Source organism: Orycteropus afer, unplaced genomic scaffold (assembly GCF_000298275.1).
Source record: "Orycteropus afer afer isolate SDZICR_OR568_19922 unplaced genomic scaffold, OryAfe1.0 scaffold00182, whole genome shotgun sequence".
Taxonomy (NCBI): Eukaryota; Metazoa; Chordata; class Mammalia; order Tubulidentata; family Orycteropodidae; genus Orycteropus; species Orycteropus afer.
Window position 1 is genome coordinate 2,837,573 of NW_006921769.1, and position 19,675 is coordinate 2,857,247.

The following is a 19,675-nucleotide window of genomic DNA, read 5'->3' on the forward strand; positions in this document are numbered from 1 at the left end:
GTGTGCCTTCGAGTCGGACTCGACTCATAGCGACCCCTCCTTGGGTTTCCGAGGCAGTATCACTATGGAAGTAGATTGCCCCATCTTCTTTCTGAGGAGTGGCTGGTGGGTTTGAACCGCCAGCCTCTGGTTAGCAGTCAAGTGCCTTAAGCGCTACGCTACCAGAGCTCCTGGTTTCTCTATAGTATATGAATATAGTATATGAATAATTGACTTAGTTTAAATTACTACATTTGGGAATGTGGGCATTTGCATGAAACACAATCCATGGTTCTCTTATTTTCCATTGATCTCCTGAAAGTATATATGGAAGATTTTCCAGGATCAAGATTTAATAACTGTACATACCAAAGTGCCTAATTATAAATCCTGAGAAACACTATTCTGTATCTGCCTAGATCTCTTTTCCAAATTTATTTTAAGAAATGATGACCTAGGAAAAGTAGACTGTTAGACTATCTGGCCTTTTTTTTTTTTTTTAGCTAATTTTTTAAAATAAAATGTTTAAGTTCATATTTCATAAAAAACAGTAAATTAATAACAAGCAACCAAAAAAGCTTTCTGCTGATAAACAGCAATAACATAGGTATTTTCAAATCTATCTAACATTACTATTTTTAAAATATATTTGGAGATTATTCAACTAAAAATTATTTCTTCTGGTAGAAAATCATCTAAACCAATCATGTTCTATTAGATAGGAAGAAAAAGTCCTTCATAAAAGCATTCTAATATAAAATTAACCTTACCTCTTTTATGAAAAACCTGCTAGTAACACAAAGCTGGACAGGGTAATAAGATACGCACGTGAAAGACAACATCAATTTATATCCACATGTAATTTATCTAAAACTACAAATATGTAGCTTATTAGAATTCCTGAAGAATAGTTCAAATGTATATCCCTCCTTAAAAAATACATTACTTCTTCTTTTTTTGCTAAAATCTTGAATTTAAAACTAATCACTTGAAGTTGTAAATAGTTTTTCATACATTGGAAAGCTCGGAAAACTTTAGGAAGTTGTTTTTTTACTCATAAAAGAGAAATATCATGGAATCCAGAATCATTATAAATGTGTATTTACCTCCATCTAGACTCCTGGAGACCCGTTTACTAGAGGTGCGCTCAAAATGTGGTGCTGGCCTATCAATGAGGATGCTTGCCTGGCGGGTCTGGGCTTGGGTGCGGCCACTGTAGCGGAATTTGGACCCCAAAGTCAGGAACTTAGTCTTTGGTGGCTGCTCTGGAGACACCAGTCTGTAAAGAGATTTTAAAGAAAGCAATAAAGTTAGACTTTATGGGTTTTTTTTTTTTAAACGTTAAGACTATATAAATATCTTAGTATCTCATCTTGTTAAGTATGCTTACTCAATTTTGAAAAAGTGCTGCTTAAACTTTCTAATCAAAGAGATTATATATAAACACCCTGTTATGGATTGAATTATATCTCTCCCCCAAAATAGTTATCTACCACTTTTCAAAAGTTCACTTTACACCATTTTACTTTTAACAAAGACCTACATTAGTACCTATTTTCAATAACTGCAAGAAAACTGAAGAGGATTTTTGGTTTTCAAAGACAGCAAAACTAGGTTCAGTGTCTGCTTTGTAGCTAGCTGTTAAAGAGGCAGTGCACCGTGAGCAGAGGGAGTGGCATCACCAAGCTCAAGCCATCACAGCTTTGAACTGTGTCTGTGAATACTACACGTTAGTGTTAGTTTAGGTTCTGTGTATTATTTGGTAGGTTATTTTTTTGAGTCTGGGAAGGCTCAAAAAATCTTCCTGTATAAATTAATGGTAATTGCTTCTTTGGTTTATGTCATTTTGGCTTACGAAAGTTTCACAGGAACGCTCTACTTTTGGATAATGGTGGTAGTGGAGGGGACCTGTATGTGTTGTAAATCCTAATCTCTCTGTCAGTGGTTATAGTCCCATTTGGAAATGGGTTGTCTTTGTTATATTAATGTGGCAGGATTAGTATAGCAAGTATCCTGAATTAATTTCTTTTGAGATCTAAGAGAGATATCAACCAAGCTGATTAGGGGGGAGAAGCGAGCAGAAATAGAGGGAAACAGATGCCACGCCACACGGAGATCACCGACGAGCAGAAGCTTAAGGAGAGAAGCACCTTCCTCCAGAGCCCACAGAGCAAGCAAGCCTTCCCCTAGAGCTGGCCCTCTGAATTCCGACATCTGATTCCTAAACTGTGAGGAAATAAATTTGTTTGTTAAGCCTCTCATTTATGGTATTCTTATTCAGCAGCACTAAATAACTAAAACACCCTCCTACATACAGAGCTTTATGATGGAGACAAAATGAATAAATCACATTCTTGTTTTCATGAGTAATGTTTTTCTCAACCTGAGCAAGAGAGCGGCTGTTCTCAACGTGTAACAAGGTTATTTATTTGTATTAGCTTAAATTATTTATATAAACACATATGTCTAAATTCTTGTTCCTAGCTGTAAGTGCCAACAAACAATCCATTACCATTAGTAATTTCTTAATATTATGCCTATTTCTCCTGGGAAAGGAACATCCAACTTGGAAATCTGTTCCATCAAGTGATTCTTTCCCATGAAGAACACAACACAGTGGACGTGCAGAGATGACTAACATCCCTGTGTTGTCAGCACAGTTCTAGTGCTGAAGCCACGGGTTCCCAACGAAGGAAGTCAGCCTTTCTTGATGTCAGTACTTCAAGACTGATGCAAAAGCATGTTTTTAGTAAATGAGCCAATGTTGTCTGGAATTCCACTGAAATTATCTGACTTTCATTGTCTGAACAAGAGTTGGCAAAACGTCTTAACAAAATAATATTAATAATCTCACCACTGTTCTAAAATGTGTTAAATATGAAGACTCTAGTCAAGAATTCTAGGATATGGAGAACTCCTCCCAAACTTTTTATTTCTCCAGGAATAGTGGTTTCTTAATGATTTACCCTTTCAGTATTTCTAGAACTCCTGCTCAATTTTCAAGAAATCTTCTGCATAATAAACAGTGAAAACAGATTCAAGTCAAAGCATGCCTGGTGAACACAAAAGTGGCATCCCTCCCTCCATTCAGGATTCTCAACAGAAACAATGTCAGGAATATTGCTCCAGGAAATACAGCACGTTATACGCTAAACACATAGAAGAGTAATTAATTATATTCTGGCTTTCTTGACATGAATCTATTCATCGAGACAAGCCTGTTTCTTAGTAACATCCATTTTCCTCCAATAGAGTTTCCAGGGAGACACAGGTAGTGCTGCTGGTGAAGTACAATCTAACGAGGGCCAGCCTCAAACTGTACTTGGGAAGAGGTGTATTTCTTAAAGTAGAATGTTATAGTGGTAGAAACTTAAAGCAAAAACGAATCCTTGGCCATGCTCTGAATTCTCTCTCTCCTTCAATAGCTGAGGAAAAAGATGCACAAAGAGGTTAAATGCCTCTGCACACTGATCCTGAGTAACTCAGGCAGGACAAGAAGCATGGTCACTTACCATGCACTGTCTCCTTATGGGCTGAATATGGCAGCAATTCCCCACCTAGCAATCCAGCCAAATATGCTCTAAAAATGTATGACAAAGTAGAACTCCCCACAGCGTTTCCTCAGCTATGAACTTTGTGGAAGCAGATCACTAGGTCTTCTCTCCCACAGAACAGCTGATGAGTTTGAACCACTAACCTTTTGGGTAGCTGCCAAGTACTTATTAATAGCAATAACAAGGGTTATTAATATCAGTAAGAAGTTGTTTTCTTAAAAATACCTGTAAAAAGTGTGATGTTCCACACACACTTTCCATAGCCTTTTAGCTGCCCGGTGCTTTGGCAGTTTGAATCCAATGGTGCTCTCAAATTGTTCCAGCTGGAATAAATCCATAAAACAAATTAGCATGTTCTGCTGATTGGAGGTTAGTGAAAAGTATGGGCGTAGATGTTTCCGTAAGAAGTAATTCTTCTTGCAAAAGGTAAATATTAGAATATCTTATCTTATATGGGCGTGCAGTATTATTTTCTATGAAAATACTATATTTTCTATGAAAAGCATGTTTCAACTATTCATATAAACAGGATCTTTCAATCTCCACTAAAAGTCATTTCATCACCTTCCTATTTGATCTCCAGCACATAATTTATTCAATAAGAAAAACAAGAGCCCATTATATGCCAGGTATTTTCTACTTTTTCTTTTCCACAGAAGGTTTCATTGCTGTTCGTTTTTAATGACAGGAATATATAAGCAGGTTTATTATCACAAATCCTGCACTTTTCTTCTTTCAACCACAGAAGAATAAAGAATAGTTCTTCTGGTTAAAGTGCAGAGGAAAAGAATTCAGTTAGCTCATGGCTGGCCATCAAAGAGAACACTGATAACTGCTGGTTAAACACACTGAGGTCTACACGATATTGCTTACCTCTGCGGGCCTCACTTTAATGTAGAAGTTACTGCGTTTATAGGAAATTTTCAAGATTTTCGGCCAAGCAAAGCGATTAATTCTCAGTCTGTCTTTGTAAATGAGGAGTCCATTAGCACACACGCCCAGCTTGATGTCCACGCCTTCAGAGTCCTGCCAAACATAACCATTTGACCACAGTTAGAGCTGTGAAAGTTAAATAGCTCAAGAAGCTGTCTCCCTCACACCATGACCAAGAATGTCAACTTAACAGACTTGACTTTAAGTTTTAGTGACAGCAGGAGAGTTAATGGAGATAGTAGGATACACCATACATCTTAAATCTATTCATTTTCAAGAATCCAATTGATCTGCCAAAGAGTTACTGCAATATGATTGTATGATCCAACATTCTTCCAATGTCACATGAATGAGCTCTCAAGTTCTGTTTTAAGGGCTAAAGAGGAAGAAAGGAAACAACTAGATCTGGATATCTTGAAGATATGGGAGATGAAATGAGTTTTGCTAGGGCCTAATCCAGCCCTCAGGGACAGTCCCTTGGTCTGCTTTAAGAGGTATTCAGCCATTCTCTTTAAGCAAATTTATATCAGATGGATTATGCCAGCTAATAATTGTTAAAATTATGCCTATATTCTGTAAAATACCAATCTCTCATTGAAAATTTCTTGTCTAAGCTAAAAAAGAGTAGAAATCTCTAAATTCTTTCAAGCAGTTTATCAAAACTCAGAGTGCTGACATCCAGTTCTCATTACAGCATTCCTTTGGATAGCATATTTCAAAGGACTACAGATAAATGATTCTTAAACTTATTAATATTTATTTATTCCCCAGAGCTTTTATTTGGTATAGATGACTATCTGAAATAATTACAAGCCCAAAAGACTTTTTAAAAAAACAACTAAACTGATAGACAAAAGTGAGCAACTGTTTCCTCACATTTTAAGTCATGTTGGAGATCTAGGATGCACAATATTTAAAATATACAAATCATATTTTTCAGAGAAGAATTGCATGTCATTCAAGATATATAATATTGAACATCATCATCCAGAGATATCACAATTTCAGAAATCATGGAACAAATCCTTACAACAAATAATGGAACAGCGTATTTAAGTCCTCAATTTAATAAAAACAAATACAACACTTCAATTTCAAAAAAAAAAAAAAAACTCACTGCCATCGAGTTGATTGGACTCATAGTGACCCTTCTTTGGGCTTCCAAGATGGTATCTCTATGGAAATAGACTGTGCAATCTTCCTTCCGGAGTGGCTGGTGGGTTTGAACCATCAGCCTTCTGGTTAGCAGCCAAATGCCTTAGGCACTACACCACCAGAGCTCCCACATTTTAATTGCTTATGAGAAAAATTTAACAATTATGTATTTAAAATAATAACAATAGTACTGGGTAATCAATGCCAATTGCATTCTCTGTTGTGACATATGAACAATTCACCTGCGCAAATAAAATCACATTAACCACATGGCTTAGGTTAAAAAAAAAAATCTATAGGATGCTTTATTCTTTCTTCTCTGGTAGCCACAATTCTCTCTGGAAAAAGAGTAAAAGGTTGGGGTGAGGCAGACACAGGTGCTCAAGCAACTTGGCACCAGACCCAAATGGTATGCATGTCAAAAACACTGGCCAGGGTGACAAAGAGCAAGATAGAAAACTGCCCAAGACAGCATGTTCTCACTACAAGTAAGGAGGCAACTCTAACTGGAAATGCTTAACAAAGCCTTCTAGTCTAAGCAATCTTTGGACAGGACATTGAAACTATTTTATCTTAGTAAATAAAATTGACAATAATCTGGATGCAAATAAATTGGGTTGCTTTATGTATTATTTTAGGAGCTCTGGTAGCATCGTGCCTAAGGCACTTGACTGCTAACCAGAAGGCTGGCGGTTCAAACCCACCAGCCACTCCTCAGAAGGAAGGTTGGGCAATCTACTTCTGCAGTGATACTGCCTCGGAAACCCAAGGTGGGGTCTCTATGAGTCGGGTCCGACTCGACGGCACATAACAACAACAACATGTATTATTTTAGAATTAATCAGCATGTGAATAGAAATTACAGATTAACGTTAAGAAATAAAAGGGCAAAAAAGCACGTCCTCCGTATTTGCCCTCTGCCATTCAGCAACAAAGTCAGAAAAATAAATTAATACAAAGGAGTGCCCTTCTCTGCCTCGCTTGCTGCCCCCAAGAAGCTGCCACACATGGGTATCAACAGGATCTCATGTCCACTGGCTTCTGAATGGGTCTAGCCTACGGAAAGCTCTGGCAGAATATCAGAGAGGAGAGGGAGGGAAGGGGGGGAGGAGTGTTTAATAATCAGACTCCCTTCCTGTAGGATTGCAAAAGGCTGGATGTGGCCCTCTGACAATCATGACTCCTCTCAGGACAGCTCTCTCCTCCCATCTTCTGGCACCTACTCTCTGCCCTCACTCTTCCTCACCTAGAGGGATTAGCAGGGGTATCATACCACCCCTGTGGGTTTCCCTGCACTTTGTCAAGAATTTCTCTGTTCAACCCTCCTTGACTTATGCTAATGTGTGTGTGCTATCACGGACACTTCTAAGTGAAAAGAAAATATCTGATTTTGAAAATCATGAAAAATACATAATAGCACATAATTATAAACTGTATGAAATTTTCTGTTAAATTGCTAGATCTTCTTTTTTAAAAAAATACAAATATCTTGCTTATTAAATATTATCCCATGAGCTGAATATCACTTTTTTCTGACTTTTTTAAAAAAAAGTGTTCTGCTCTTAACCACACAGCAAGAACTCATGCTACACCCATAGCAGAGGACATAATTTATTATTTTCTAGCACACAACATTAAAAACAAGAACCCTGAAATCTCGCAGTATTGCTATCTAAAATTTGTTCTCTAATTTATCAATAAAGTAAGCAGATGACAAATTTTAAGTGTGTCAAGAAAAGCAGGACTTAGAGACAAGACAGACTTAGGGAGGTCTTTTTGACCCCAGGCCCATTCTTTCCTTCCTCCCCTATGTCTGTTTCTCAGCTATCCAAGCCAGTCCCCATCATTAAAAAAGAAAAAGCTGAAAAACACTCATGTGTTAGAAGGTCTACTTAATCCTTAGTAGGAATTAGCAGAAGATAACAGACAGGTAGGACTGATTAATAATTGTGGCTTTAAGCAAGTCATTCTCTGCATTGTTTTATGTATTTGTAAAATAATAACTTTCAAATCTTAAGTGAAATAGCTCATGTGAAAGTACTTTTAAAAGTTTAAGGTGCTACCATTCCTAGTAGTTAATATTGACAAGGAAGAATGTTTATATTAAATATTAACAACAATATCAAAAAGCCTCTCAAAATGATACTCAAGAGTATAAATCCCACTTTAGAGAAATGAGTGAAGACAAACTCTCAGAGTAACAAGAAAACAAGACATACCAAAATATTAATAGCACATATTTTCTTCTATTTTATATGAAGAACACGTATTTATGTAACGATGAAAAATATTTAATGAACAACGGAAATCATTGAGGGGAAAAAAGAGATTTGTAAAATGAAGTACTAGTAATAACACAAAAGGAAGGAAGATATCTTTGGGTAGGGGCTTTTCTAAAGATATATCAAATAATATAATCTGGACTTACACTGCATTTAGGATTGGCAAGGTCTTTTAAAAGCAGGTAATCATAGGTTCCCTCAGTATTCTAAGTTAACTCTGGACATATTTTTCAAAATCAAATCCATCTTTCTACTATACCTCTTATTGTCCTCGACTCTCCTCCCTATGTGATCATTGTAAATAGTATGATGAAGTAGGTGATGTTACTAGCATCCTTCCCTTCTATCCCCAGCTTCTTCTAATATTCTTTTTTCCATTTCTCAAATTACACTGAAGGTGCTTTGTCACTTCAAGTCTGGGCCAGTCAACTTTACCTTTCATGAAGTACAAAACAATGAGACTACAGAGAAGAGTTCAACTGTAGCAACCTTCACAGCTCAGAAGCTTTTTTGTAGGTGGTTGTATTCACATTACTTCTGCCCTTTGTGGTTGCCAGACTCTGTTCTCCTCTCCCAGGAGAGGCAGTAGTGAGCACAGCAGAAGTTGGGAATCAGAATAAGGCAAGTTGATGAGTAAAGAATGCATCATGAAAAAGTCAGTCTTAAGACAAGTATAGAAAGGCATTATATAAAAAGACTGGGAAGAAGTAGAATGAGTTGAGGGAGAATAAGAGGTTCTTCTGTTAACCATAAACCCCACCATTAGTCACCAAAGACACAGCATAGAGTTCCTCAATTGAGGTGATTAGCTTTTTCCCAAAAGTGAACCATGTTACTCAGAAAATGGAGCCCTCTCAAAACTCCAATCAACAGACTAGAACAAGGCCTCTTCTACTGTTATATTTACGGTACCTTGGCATGATGAAGGTCAACACCATACATGGAGAGCCTTTTTGCATTTTCTAAGAACTGAGAATCAGCTTGTGCTGGAGATAAGCCCCTAAGAATCAGAAGAAACGATATTATATTATTAATAGATGTGAATATGGCCAGAATGGAGGAGGAGAGGGTAAAAAATAGGGAGAGTCTAAAGTGGAGGGAGTAACGCAGCTAAATTTGGACAAGTAAGAAAGCAGTAAGAACACTCAACTGTGAGCCTCTAGTGTTTTATCATAAGATTCTCTAACTGTTAATTTCCAAGTAGGTACACTTCCACCCCTTACTCTATCTTAAGAAATTGCTTTTCACATACCTTTTTTTCCCACTGGGGAAAAAAGCCACAGCAATAATGCATATAACATAAATTAAGAATAAAAAATGTGATTTCATTGTTCTAAAATAAATCCTTAGCCATCAATTTTATTTTCCATATGACTGATCAATTAAAGATCAGAAGTACTGGTACCTGATTTTACAGCTTTGATGATGAGTATCATATCTGTCCAGACTATAATTATTTCCACTTATACCTGTGTCCTCAACTACAGTTTTAAGCTTGTCTCATTTATCTTCATATTCCCCAGGGCATTTTGGCACCTGATACTTCAAGTTATAATTACACAGTAAATACATTTTAGATAGAATTGGAATAAAGTTAATAAGAATATATTTAGAATCCAATATTATATTTCTTTATTTTAAATGAAAGTCAGTGAATATGGCCTATTTAAAACTTCTAATCCCTGAATGCTCCTTTCAAATCACTTTAGATCAAATTTTATAAAGCTTTAATTTTCCAGTACAAGTATACTTTTGTAACTGTCTTAAAATAATACAATTTAATAAGTTTAAAAAACTTGTGCTACAAAATTCATTATTTCTGCACATAAATAAAAATTTTCCAAGTATAATATGGTATTTAGGTAATTTATGTAATCCTTAGCAAAACTAAAAGGCAATCTTCCATGGAGTATAACCACCATATGTTTCAATTACTACTCACTCCTACACTTATCATTACCCACATTTCTGATTCAAATCCTGATGCTTCATCATCTTCCCAGGTTTCTTATCAAACATGGTAATAAAAAAAATCAATGAAAAGTCAGAAGAAATATTAAGTAAATGCCAACCAAGTATGTGGGTATGTTTGTTTTCTGTGTATGTATGTGCATGTGTGTGGCTGAAAACACATGTTAACGGTTGAGATTTGAGGGAGAAGGAACAGATATGATGGAGAAAACCAAACCAAACCAAACTCACTGCCACTGAGTCGATTCCAACTTATAGCGACCCACACAGGGTTTCCAAGCCTGTAAATCTTTACAGAAGCAGATCACCTCATCTTTCTTCCACAGTGGCTGGTGGGTTTGAACCACCGACCTTTTGATTATCAGGCAAATGCCTTAACCACCATACCACCAGAGCTCGTCATGATAGAGAAAAGTAAACTTTCATTAAATAAAAACATTTACTCTCATGAGCATAGTTCATAAAGACAATGAAAGGATATCGCAGGGCTGGAGGTTGTCCTGATCAGTACTAGGTGAAGTTCTGAGAAGAAAAAAGGGATAATCCCATCAATTACGCTAAAATGTCTAGCGGTGTAATGTTCTTATTGGTTGTTACCATCGAGTTGATTCTGACTCACGGTGACCTGTGTGCGAAGAGTGGAATTGCTTCACAGGATTTTCAAGACTGTGGCCTGTCCAAAGCAGATCACCAGTTCTGTCTTCCAAGGTACCTGTGGGTGACTTTGACTCACCAATCTTTTGGCTGGTAATTGAGCACTTAACTATCTGTGCCACCCAGAGACTCTAAGAAAGTGTTATAAGAGGAACTATTTAAATGTACCACAGCCATTCTCTCTCCAGTAAGCAAATCAACAGACCTGTGGGTTTTATGCAACTCTAACACCTTCTCTTCCAGCTCTTTTGTCTGTGTGGGAGCAAACTGGAAGCTACTGAGGTCATCACGGCCATGCTCTTCAGGGTCATAGTCCCCGAGTTCAGCCTGCAGTGTGTAGGATCCCAAGAGGGCATGAGTCACAAAAGAGCAGGGCAGGCGGCCAGAGGCAATGTCCTGCCGGAGCTGAAGGCACAAGAAGTATCTATGAGGAGCAGGGGGAGAAGAATTAGTTAAGACAGGAGCACTCATAATCCTTCAGTCATACTATTTCTTTAAAAACAAATATACAATACAGGCATTCTTGATACCCCATAGCAAAAACAGTCTTCTCTAATAAGAAGCCCCATCTTGCTCCCTGGACTCCTAATCTTGTGGGTTATCTAAATAAATGGAGTCTAGAGCACTAATAGAATGGAAATTCAGAATTGCTGTTCTGGTAACACCTAGCCTGTTATTATTATAAAGAGCCTTGTGATGGCAGGTAAGAATTCCAAACATTAAACTTTCTCTCCTTGGATTTAAAACTCTAATTAAAAAAAAAAACAAAAAAACAGCATGCCAATCAGGAAAGTAGGAAAGATTAATTTAAAAAATGATTCCAGTCTTAAGCATTTGCAAGAAAAGCTAAGGGCACCCATCCTTTATTCTCTCTACCTTTTTCATGCTAATTTCTTCTTTTCCTGAGACATCTTTAATAACAACTGTAAGTAATCTCAACTTTGGGATAACATACTTGTATGAGGACAATTCTTCACCTGTAAAATGGGAAGAGTTCTACCTCCTTTGCAAGTGAGCATAAAATTAAATAACATAAATAGAATACAGAGAGGTCATGAGTTTGGTTCCAGACTACCACAATAACGCAATTATTGAGATAAAGCAAGTCAGACCATTATTTTGGTTTCCCAGTGCATATAAAAGTTATGTTTACACTATACTGTAGCCTATTAAGTGTGCATGCAATAGCATTATGAAAAAGTTTGAAATATTCTGAGAACTACTAAAATGTGACACAGAGGCACAAAGTAAACATGTGCTGTTGGAAAAATGGTGCTGCTAAAACTTGCTCAATGTAGGGTTGCCACAAGCCTTCAAATTTGTAAAAAGTGCAATATATGCAAAGAGCAATAAAATTAGGTATGCCTACCTGGCATGGTGCCTAGGAATCAATAACAGGTAGCTATAAGGAACTCAAGGAGCTCTGGTGGCACAGTGGGTAAGGTATCTGGCTGCTAACCAGAAGGTCAGCAGTTAAAACCCACCAGCCACCCTGGGGAAGGATGATGGAGTGATCTACATCTATAAAGATTTATAGCCTCGAGAATCCAACGGGGATCACTATGAGTTGGAATCGACTCGATGGCAGTCTGCTTTGGTTTATAAGGAGTTCTGGTGGCATAGTGGGTAAGTCATTTGGCTGCTAACCAGAAGGTCAGAGGTTCAAACCCACCAGCTATTCCATGGGAAGATAAGCCAATCGACTTCCATAAAGATTTACAGTCTTGGAAACTCAATGGGGGTCGTTATGAATTGGAATCTACTCCGTGGCAGTGGTTTTATTTTTATAATAATTACTATTATTACTATTAGTAGCTAATAATTTATTATTCAATGTTCCAAGTGGCTTACTACACACAGTTATAACACCTCTTCTGTTTTCCACTTCCTAGTAAAACTGTGCTGTCATCCTTAGATGCCATGGAGCTGACTGCAGCTGCCAGCAACCTTGTGTAACAAGAATGGAATGCTGCCTGGTCCTGCACCATCTTCACGGTCGTTGCTCTGCTTGAGCCCACTGTTGCAGCCACTGTGTCAATCCATCTCACTGAGGTGGAACATGTTATTTTTATTCTATGAGGATCTGTTGTTCTCCTGTCTACTCATTTTTGACATTTTTAAACCTAATCTCTGCTCTTGAATTTAACTACTTGTTAAAGGTTACCACTGATCCCCTCCGAACTAAAAGCACTCTCACTCAAGAGGATCTTTTAAAGGCTGCCACTCCTACCGGCAGCTAGCACCTTCTTCTTGTGGACACTGCTGCCTAGCCTGTGTTTCAGGACCCCTCCACCTCTTGCTCTCTACCCAGCAGGTTCAAAGGAGAGTGCTTGTGGCTTCAGGTCCAGGCCTTCCTTGCTGGGTCTGAGGATGCATCCCTGCACATGGTCTCAGCCATCGCCTAGTTCCCTTATACCTGGATCACTGCTCCAATCCACCATCAGGCAGGGCTGGGGCTCTACTTATCATCACTGAAGTCCCACAGCTGGCACAGTACTTAGCACATGGCAAGTGCTCAATACTTTTCTGAGGGGATGAAAATCTTCTCACCATCACTACTATCAGGGTACTTTTATGCATTACAAGGAGTTCTCTTTTTAAGGGGGAGTATATATTTCTTCACCACTTAGAACAACATGAGCATATCTGCACTTCCTACAGCAAACTCGATTTTAACTACAAATCCAAGCTATCCTCCAGTTTTCTAAGTATAATCAGATAATAGTGCTGGTTCTCCATATTTTGTAACACTTCTAAGACCTACCACAGAGTTTCTGCCTGTCACTAAAATCTCATTGCTCCTTTTTATATTACTGTTTCTACTTTTCACATTGCTACTTTCTTCTGTTTGCAAAGCCTAAGGCTATGCTCTAAAAACTTCAAACTAAAACTGCAAGAGCTTCCAAATTTCCCAACTCTTATCTTCTTCACACAACAAGGAAAAGCATTCTTCAAACATTATTCTCAATAGTGTTATTCTTCTGCTCAAATCCTACCACACCTTCTAAGTGTTCACTCAAGTCTTGGTGAACATTTTAATCATAACATTTAGGCTGGCAGGCCACAGGTACAGGCAGGTGACTAGTCCCAGGCTGTACCAATGAGGCTTTTAGTGAGGCCTTCAGTTAGTTGAGACTGTGTCATTCCTCCCACCACAGACAGGGAAACTGTTTAAGCCTTGTTTATCAGAAAGGCCAAAAAAAAAAAAGAAGAAGAAAAGCCAAAGCACTTTTGGATACAATAAAGCTATAATTACCAAAGAATTATAATCCCCCAAACAAATTACTATACAGAGGAGTGTGTGTACAGAGAGGGCATTGGGTCACAAAGCCCTAATTACATCCATTGTTCAAAGGCACTCCTGTGGTGAAGGTCTGAATCCTGTCCAAGCCAACCTGTCAGGTTTTATGCTCCAAGCTGCTCACTGTGCAGTTACATAAGCTACTATTTATTATTTACTAGCTGAAGCTAATTCAATCAGAGCTTAATCAGTATATCCTTATTCAGCAACAAGTAGTAAAAGAACACTAGACCAGCCACTTATCCAATCTTGGAAAGAAATCCCCATCATCCCTAATTTACACATGGATAATATGCACTCTTAAGCATGTTAAGACATCTACACAAATTGATGTATCTGACAAGAAAACTAGCTTAGCTGAGAACATCAAAGACACAGGAACCACTGATAAACAGAACCTTTTGCCTAGGCCCTCTAATTTTCTCCAAGTACTTACACTGCAGCATAGTTTTCTTTGGCCAAATAAATAATCTTTTTTTAAACATTTAAAAATCATTCTATATACTATTTCTCACCAAAGCTAAGAAATCCTGTCACAGGTTCCCAGTCTAATAGGGCTAAAATATTGGGGTACTTCTAGATTCACAATATCCCTTGGCTACCATTCAAATAACCAACAATAAAAAAAGCCCCTTTCCTCCTAAACTGAATCCTTCACTTGCAATTGCAACCTATGTTCCTATAGTGCAGACAATCTCACAGTGGATGGGAATAAGAAACCCTACATAAAAAAGTCTACCTCAGTAACTTGTTTGCTTGTTTGTTTTGGGAGAGAGACAGTTCAATTTACATATGAAAGTAATTTCCCTTTCCAAATCTTAAATCATCTTTGTAATATGAGACTAGTACATAGGTACACGTGTGTTACACATACATGTGTAAATAAATAAAAACATCTTATTAAAATCTGAAACGTTTAGTATCAATTATTTATTAGTATTATTTATCTATCATAACATGGAAACTAAGTTGGCAGCAACATAATTTTGAAAAAATAATCCACTACTTGAATATAAATAGAGAACTTAAGAAAAAAATGAATACATTTCTTGAAATTGGTAACATTTCCTACAATAGGAGTACCCATTTCCAAGGAAACATTCTAACATCTAACTTATAAAAAATTGTTTCAGCTTTTAATCCTAAAATCACCACCATTCTCCCAGAGCACAGAAATAAATGAAAGCTATGAATAAAAGTTCATTCTTAAATGCAAATATAAAGTACCTGGTGATATCTTCAGTCAACTGAGAAGGATCAGGAGGGTAAAACTTCACATTAAAGGTGAACAGCCATGGAAGATCTGTAATTATTAAATATGACAGCTATTTATCCAACCAACAAAATGATCACTTATTTTGATCAGATTTAGGGATCAATGTTCAAACAGTACAGGCTAATCCCACTATAAACCTGTTTAGGGAATTTTCTTTTTTCCAATTTAAAGGAAAACAGTATCATTTATATGACAAAAATAAAATGAATAAAAATCAATTATATGAATGCCCCACCATGAAAAATTATACATTCACTTTTTTATAAACATTTATTGGAACTTCAGCAAATGTTTTCTATGGTGATCCATAATGCAAGTACACTGATAGAGCCTATACATAATAGTTCTAAGGTAAGATTTGTTTTAACCACTGGACTTCCAAGTACCATATGCCCTCCATCCTTCAAAAAACAAAAAATCGTTTTAGGATTTCAGTATTGTAAGGGGAAGGAGGACAATGGTCAGGTGATCACAATCACTATTCAAAAAATAATTAGTGGCCTAAGTTGAAACAAGTGTTAAAAGAAATCCTAAGGTAGGGAGACTGTGATACAAAGTCCACAATATTTTAGAACAATAAAATTATTTCCCAGGTTTTAGAGAGTAAGTGTGAGTATAATTCACTAAAACTCACTGCTGTGGAGTAGGATCTGACTCATAGTGACTCCTCCTTGAGGTTTCCAAGGCGGTATGTCTATGGAAGTAGATTGCCCAATCTTCCTTCCAAGGAGTGACTGGTGAGTTTGAACTGCCAGCCTTCTGGTGAGCAGTCAAATGTCTTAGGCACTACGCCACCAGAGCTCCTATAAAACATACTTTGCTCTACTGCACTAAAGAATGAATACAGGTATCCCCTGCTTTTCAAAAGCTCTCTTTATACCACTTCACTTTTGGGAAAGACCTATATTAGTATCTGTTTTCACTAACAGAAAGAAATCTGAAGGGGATTTTTGCTCTTATGAATAAAGCCCGTAACGGAAATTAGCATTCAGCATTTATTTTGCAACAAGTGTTAAACAGGCAGCATGCATCTTGAGCAGCAAAAGTGGCACTGCCAACCTGTTTCCCCAGCAACTATACTGTACATACAGTATTTCTACTTTAAATAGGCTATATATTTATATAGGAGCTCTGGTGGCATAGTGCCTAAGGCATATGACTGCTAACCAGAAGCCTGGCGGTTCAAACCCAGCAGCCACTCCTCGGAAGGAAGACTGGGCATTCATATCATATGATTCCTGCTTTTACCATATGTTAGTGTTATTTTAGGTTTTATGTGTTATCTGGTATGATTTGGCAAGTTATTTTTTGTGTCCAAAACTCATTCCCATATAAATTAACAGTAACTGCTTCTTTGCTTTGCACCATTGTGGCTTAAAAAAGGTGTCATAGGAACATTCTACTCTTGGATAGTGGGAGAAATCTGTATATATGTATATGTATATATATATATATATATATATATATATATATACACACACACACACATACATATATTAAAAAAAAAAAGTCCTAAATGAATGAAGCCTTCTAAAATATATCAAAACACTAATGGCCTATAATATATCTAACATATATCAAATATCTAAAATACATATATATTTTTAGATGGCTTTATTAAAACAAAACAATAACTACAGTAAGAGGACAGGTATTAGTTCCCTAAAAGAGATTCAAAGAGTTTCACTACCTGAATTTACAGTTGTGCTCAAAGTGCACAGTATTCTTATTTGTAATATATACATGTGCGTGTGTAGGTGACGTTATTTCACCCTCTATATATGTAAAACCCTCATGAGATTAGCAATTTAAGGACTTGAAGAAAAACTTCTTTGTATTCCTTTTTGCTCTTTATTCACCATCAGCATACTACTTTTTCTCTCACTCAAAGTCAGTATTTATTGAATGGCTACTACATACAAAATATAACAAACACACACTTTTGTTGGATTTTGGTTCAATACGTCACTATTCCAGTAGTAAAAAGTCCACCCAAATTGAACTTAAGAAACAGATTTCAGCTCTGCTTTACACACTAAACATAATAATGGGTAACAGTTCCAACTCTGAGAGTAAATAAACATTCCCAAGAAGAAAATAAAAGAGAAAGATACAAAAGCAAATGATGGAAAAGTTAAGAAAAAAGAGAAATATAAGCCAGAAGGCAGAAAGAAACAGCAAGGAGAATCAGAATATTAGGCTTTATAATAACATAGGATATCTTCACAATCACCACCAACCATTACTCAAATAAACTCACTGCTGTCGAGTTGGTCCCAACTCAGAGACCCCTCCTTAGGTTTCCGAGGCGGTATCTCTAAGCAAGCAGATTGCCCAATCTTCCTTCCGAGGAGTGGCTGGTGGGTTTGAACCTCCAGCCTTCTGGTTAGCAGTCACATGCTTTAGGCACTATGCCACCAGTGCTCCCACCACCAAAAATAGAAGTCAGTAAACTTGACAGTAAAAGATATCTGAATAAAGCGTCAATATAAAAACCTTCTTCAGGATGATTGCTAAAATTCAGAATTCAGCAAAGTCATCATAAGATTATCTACCATTTCTCAAATAGCTTTCTATTACTTATTTTCTAGATCACAATGCTTACTTGGATATGATCACAGGGATGAATTTCTAATACAACACTTACTTTTAAGCAGATATTTCCAACTCCAAAGGTTGTTAAACTGTAGTGATACAGCTAACAGGCCTGAATCACAATGAAACTTTTAACTTATTTATATATTTTTATTATCATAATTTTACCTGGTTATTAAAAAAAAAAAAAAAAAAAAGCCTGTTTCACTCTGGTTAAGCACCCAACTACGAATCAAAAGGTTGCCAGTTGAAACCGACCCCAAGGCATCTCAGAAGACAGGCCTAGTAATTTGTTTCCAAAGGGTCACAGCCTTGAAAACCCTATGGGGCAGTTCTACTCTGTACATATGCGGTCGCCATGAGTCAGAAACTACATGACAGCAAGTAACAACAACAATAATTATGGAAGAACTGAGTAAGAGGACACATACTTCCTAATTTTAAAACATAAAGCTATAGCAATCAAAAACAGACTGGTTTTTATTACAATAGATACACAGACCAACAGAATAGAATTGGGAGTTCAGAAAACCCATACATTTGTGGTCAACTGATTCTGACAAGGGTACAAGGTCCATTCAATGGGGGAAGAAAAGAGTCTTTCCAATAAATGGTAATGGGAAAAAAGAATATCTACATGCAGGATAATGATACAGGATCCATGCTTCACATCATACACAAAAACAAATTCAAAATGGATTCAGGACCTCTGTATGCAAACAAAAACCATAAAATTCTTAGAAGAAAACGAAGGGGCAATGCTGTCAGGCTTAGCCTGTACGAATGGATTATCTGATATAGTAACAAAGTACACACAGCTAAACATACTCCCAAGTATATACCCAAAAGACTCAAAAGCACAGTTACAGACTATATACACCAATATTCACTGCAGCACTATTCACAGTAACCAAAAGGTATAAACCTAAATGCCCATCTATAGATGAACGGATAAACAAAACGTGGTACATATACAACGGAATACTACTCAGCCAGTAGGAGAATGAACTCTTGATACACGTACACTAGGGATGGAGCAGGAAGACATTACACAGAGTGAAATGAGTCAGTCACAAAGGGACAAACATTGTATGAATTCATTTATATTTCAAACAGATTATATTTCAAACAGAAAATATTGGATTGTCAGCTGTCATAACTAAGTCAAAAAAAGATAAATATTTTTCTTTACCGATTGCCTATAGCTGTGAATCGGAATTGACTCAATGGCAGTGGGTTTGGTTTTTGGTTTTGAATTGCCCATTACCTGAAAATATAACAATAAAATCATAGCAGAGGCTAGGCTAAGATGGAAGAAAAGCAGTTCCTTCTTTAGTCCACAAGCAAAAAGAGAGAACAGCTAAACAGAAGAGCTGAACCTCATTTCCTCAGCCTACTTCCATGATCATGACAATACAGAATGTTATTTTGAAGGCTGCCTCCAAAAGTTGGAAAAAGTCAAATCCTATTTATTACTGCTATATCTCTTGCCAAACCACAAGGCCAAAAGTCTGAAATAACTCTAAAATAACTTCTGAAATAATCAAAACATAGCAATGTAATTCATAAGCAGCAAAGAGTTTCACTTTCCCAAATTTAGGAATTCTCCATGACTCCGAGTAGCACACAAGAGACAATAAGAGTCAAAACAAAACCGTAAGAAACAATTCAATGGATTATCAAGTAAGTTTCAGAAGTTAAGCTTTTCTCTCCATGGTTTGGGGTCACTTGGCAGGTCAGGCTTCAAGGAAAGTGTAAGAACCAAGCATCTCTATTATTTTAAATTCATGCATTCACGCAAAGCATGTCATAATTGTGGAAGACACAGAGGAAAATGTTCCCAAACTTCCTGGAACAGTTTTTTCTATGACATAAGCATAATGTATCTGAGTCTACTTGTCCTTTTTCTTTTTTCCCTTTTCCTTTATGAAACAGAAATAACTGAGTAAACATAAAGGTAACTAGAGAGAACACA

General features: G+C 36.9%; 1 protein-coding gene across 1 annotated transcript in view; it reads right to left on the minus strand.

Moving 5' to 3' along the window:
• Window positions 1-19,675, minus strand: part of EPB41L2 (erythrocyte membrane protein band 4.1 like 2) — a 119,710-nt gene that overhangs the window by 30,639 nt on the left and 69,396 nt on the right. The window contains exons 5-10 of the mRNA XM_042781850.1: window positions 15,057-15,132; window positions 10,734-10,952; window positions 8,816-8,903; window positions 4,407-4,559; window positions 3,759-3,856; window positions 1,086-1,258 (exon numbers count right to left, since the gene is read on the minus strand). Of these exons, the coding sequence (XP_042637784.1) occupies window positions 1,086-1,258; window positions 3,759-3,856; window positions 4,407-4,559; window positions 8,816-8,903; window positions 10,734-10,952; window positions 15,057-15,132 (807 nt within the window). The remainder of the gene's footprint in view (window positions 1-1,085; window positions 1,259-3,758; window positions 3,857-4,406; window positions 4,560-8,815; window positions 8,904-10,733; window positions 10,953-15,056; window positions 15,133-19,675) is intronic.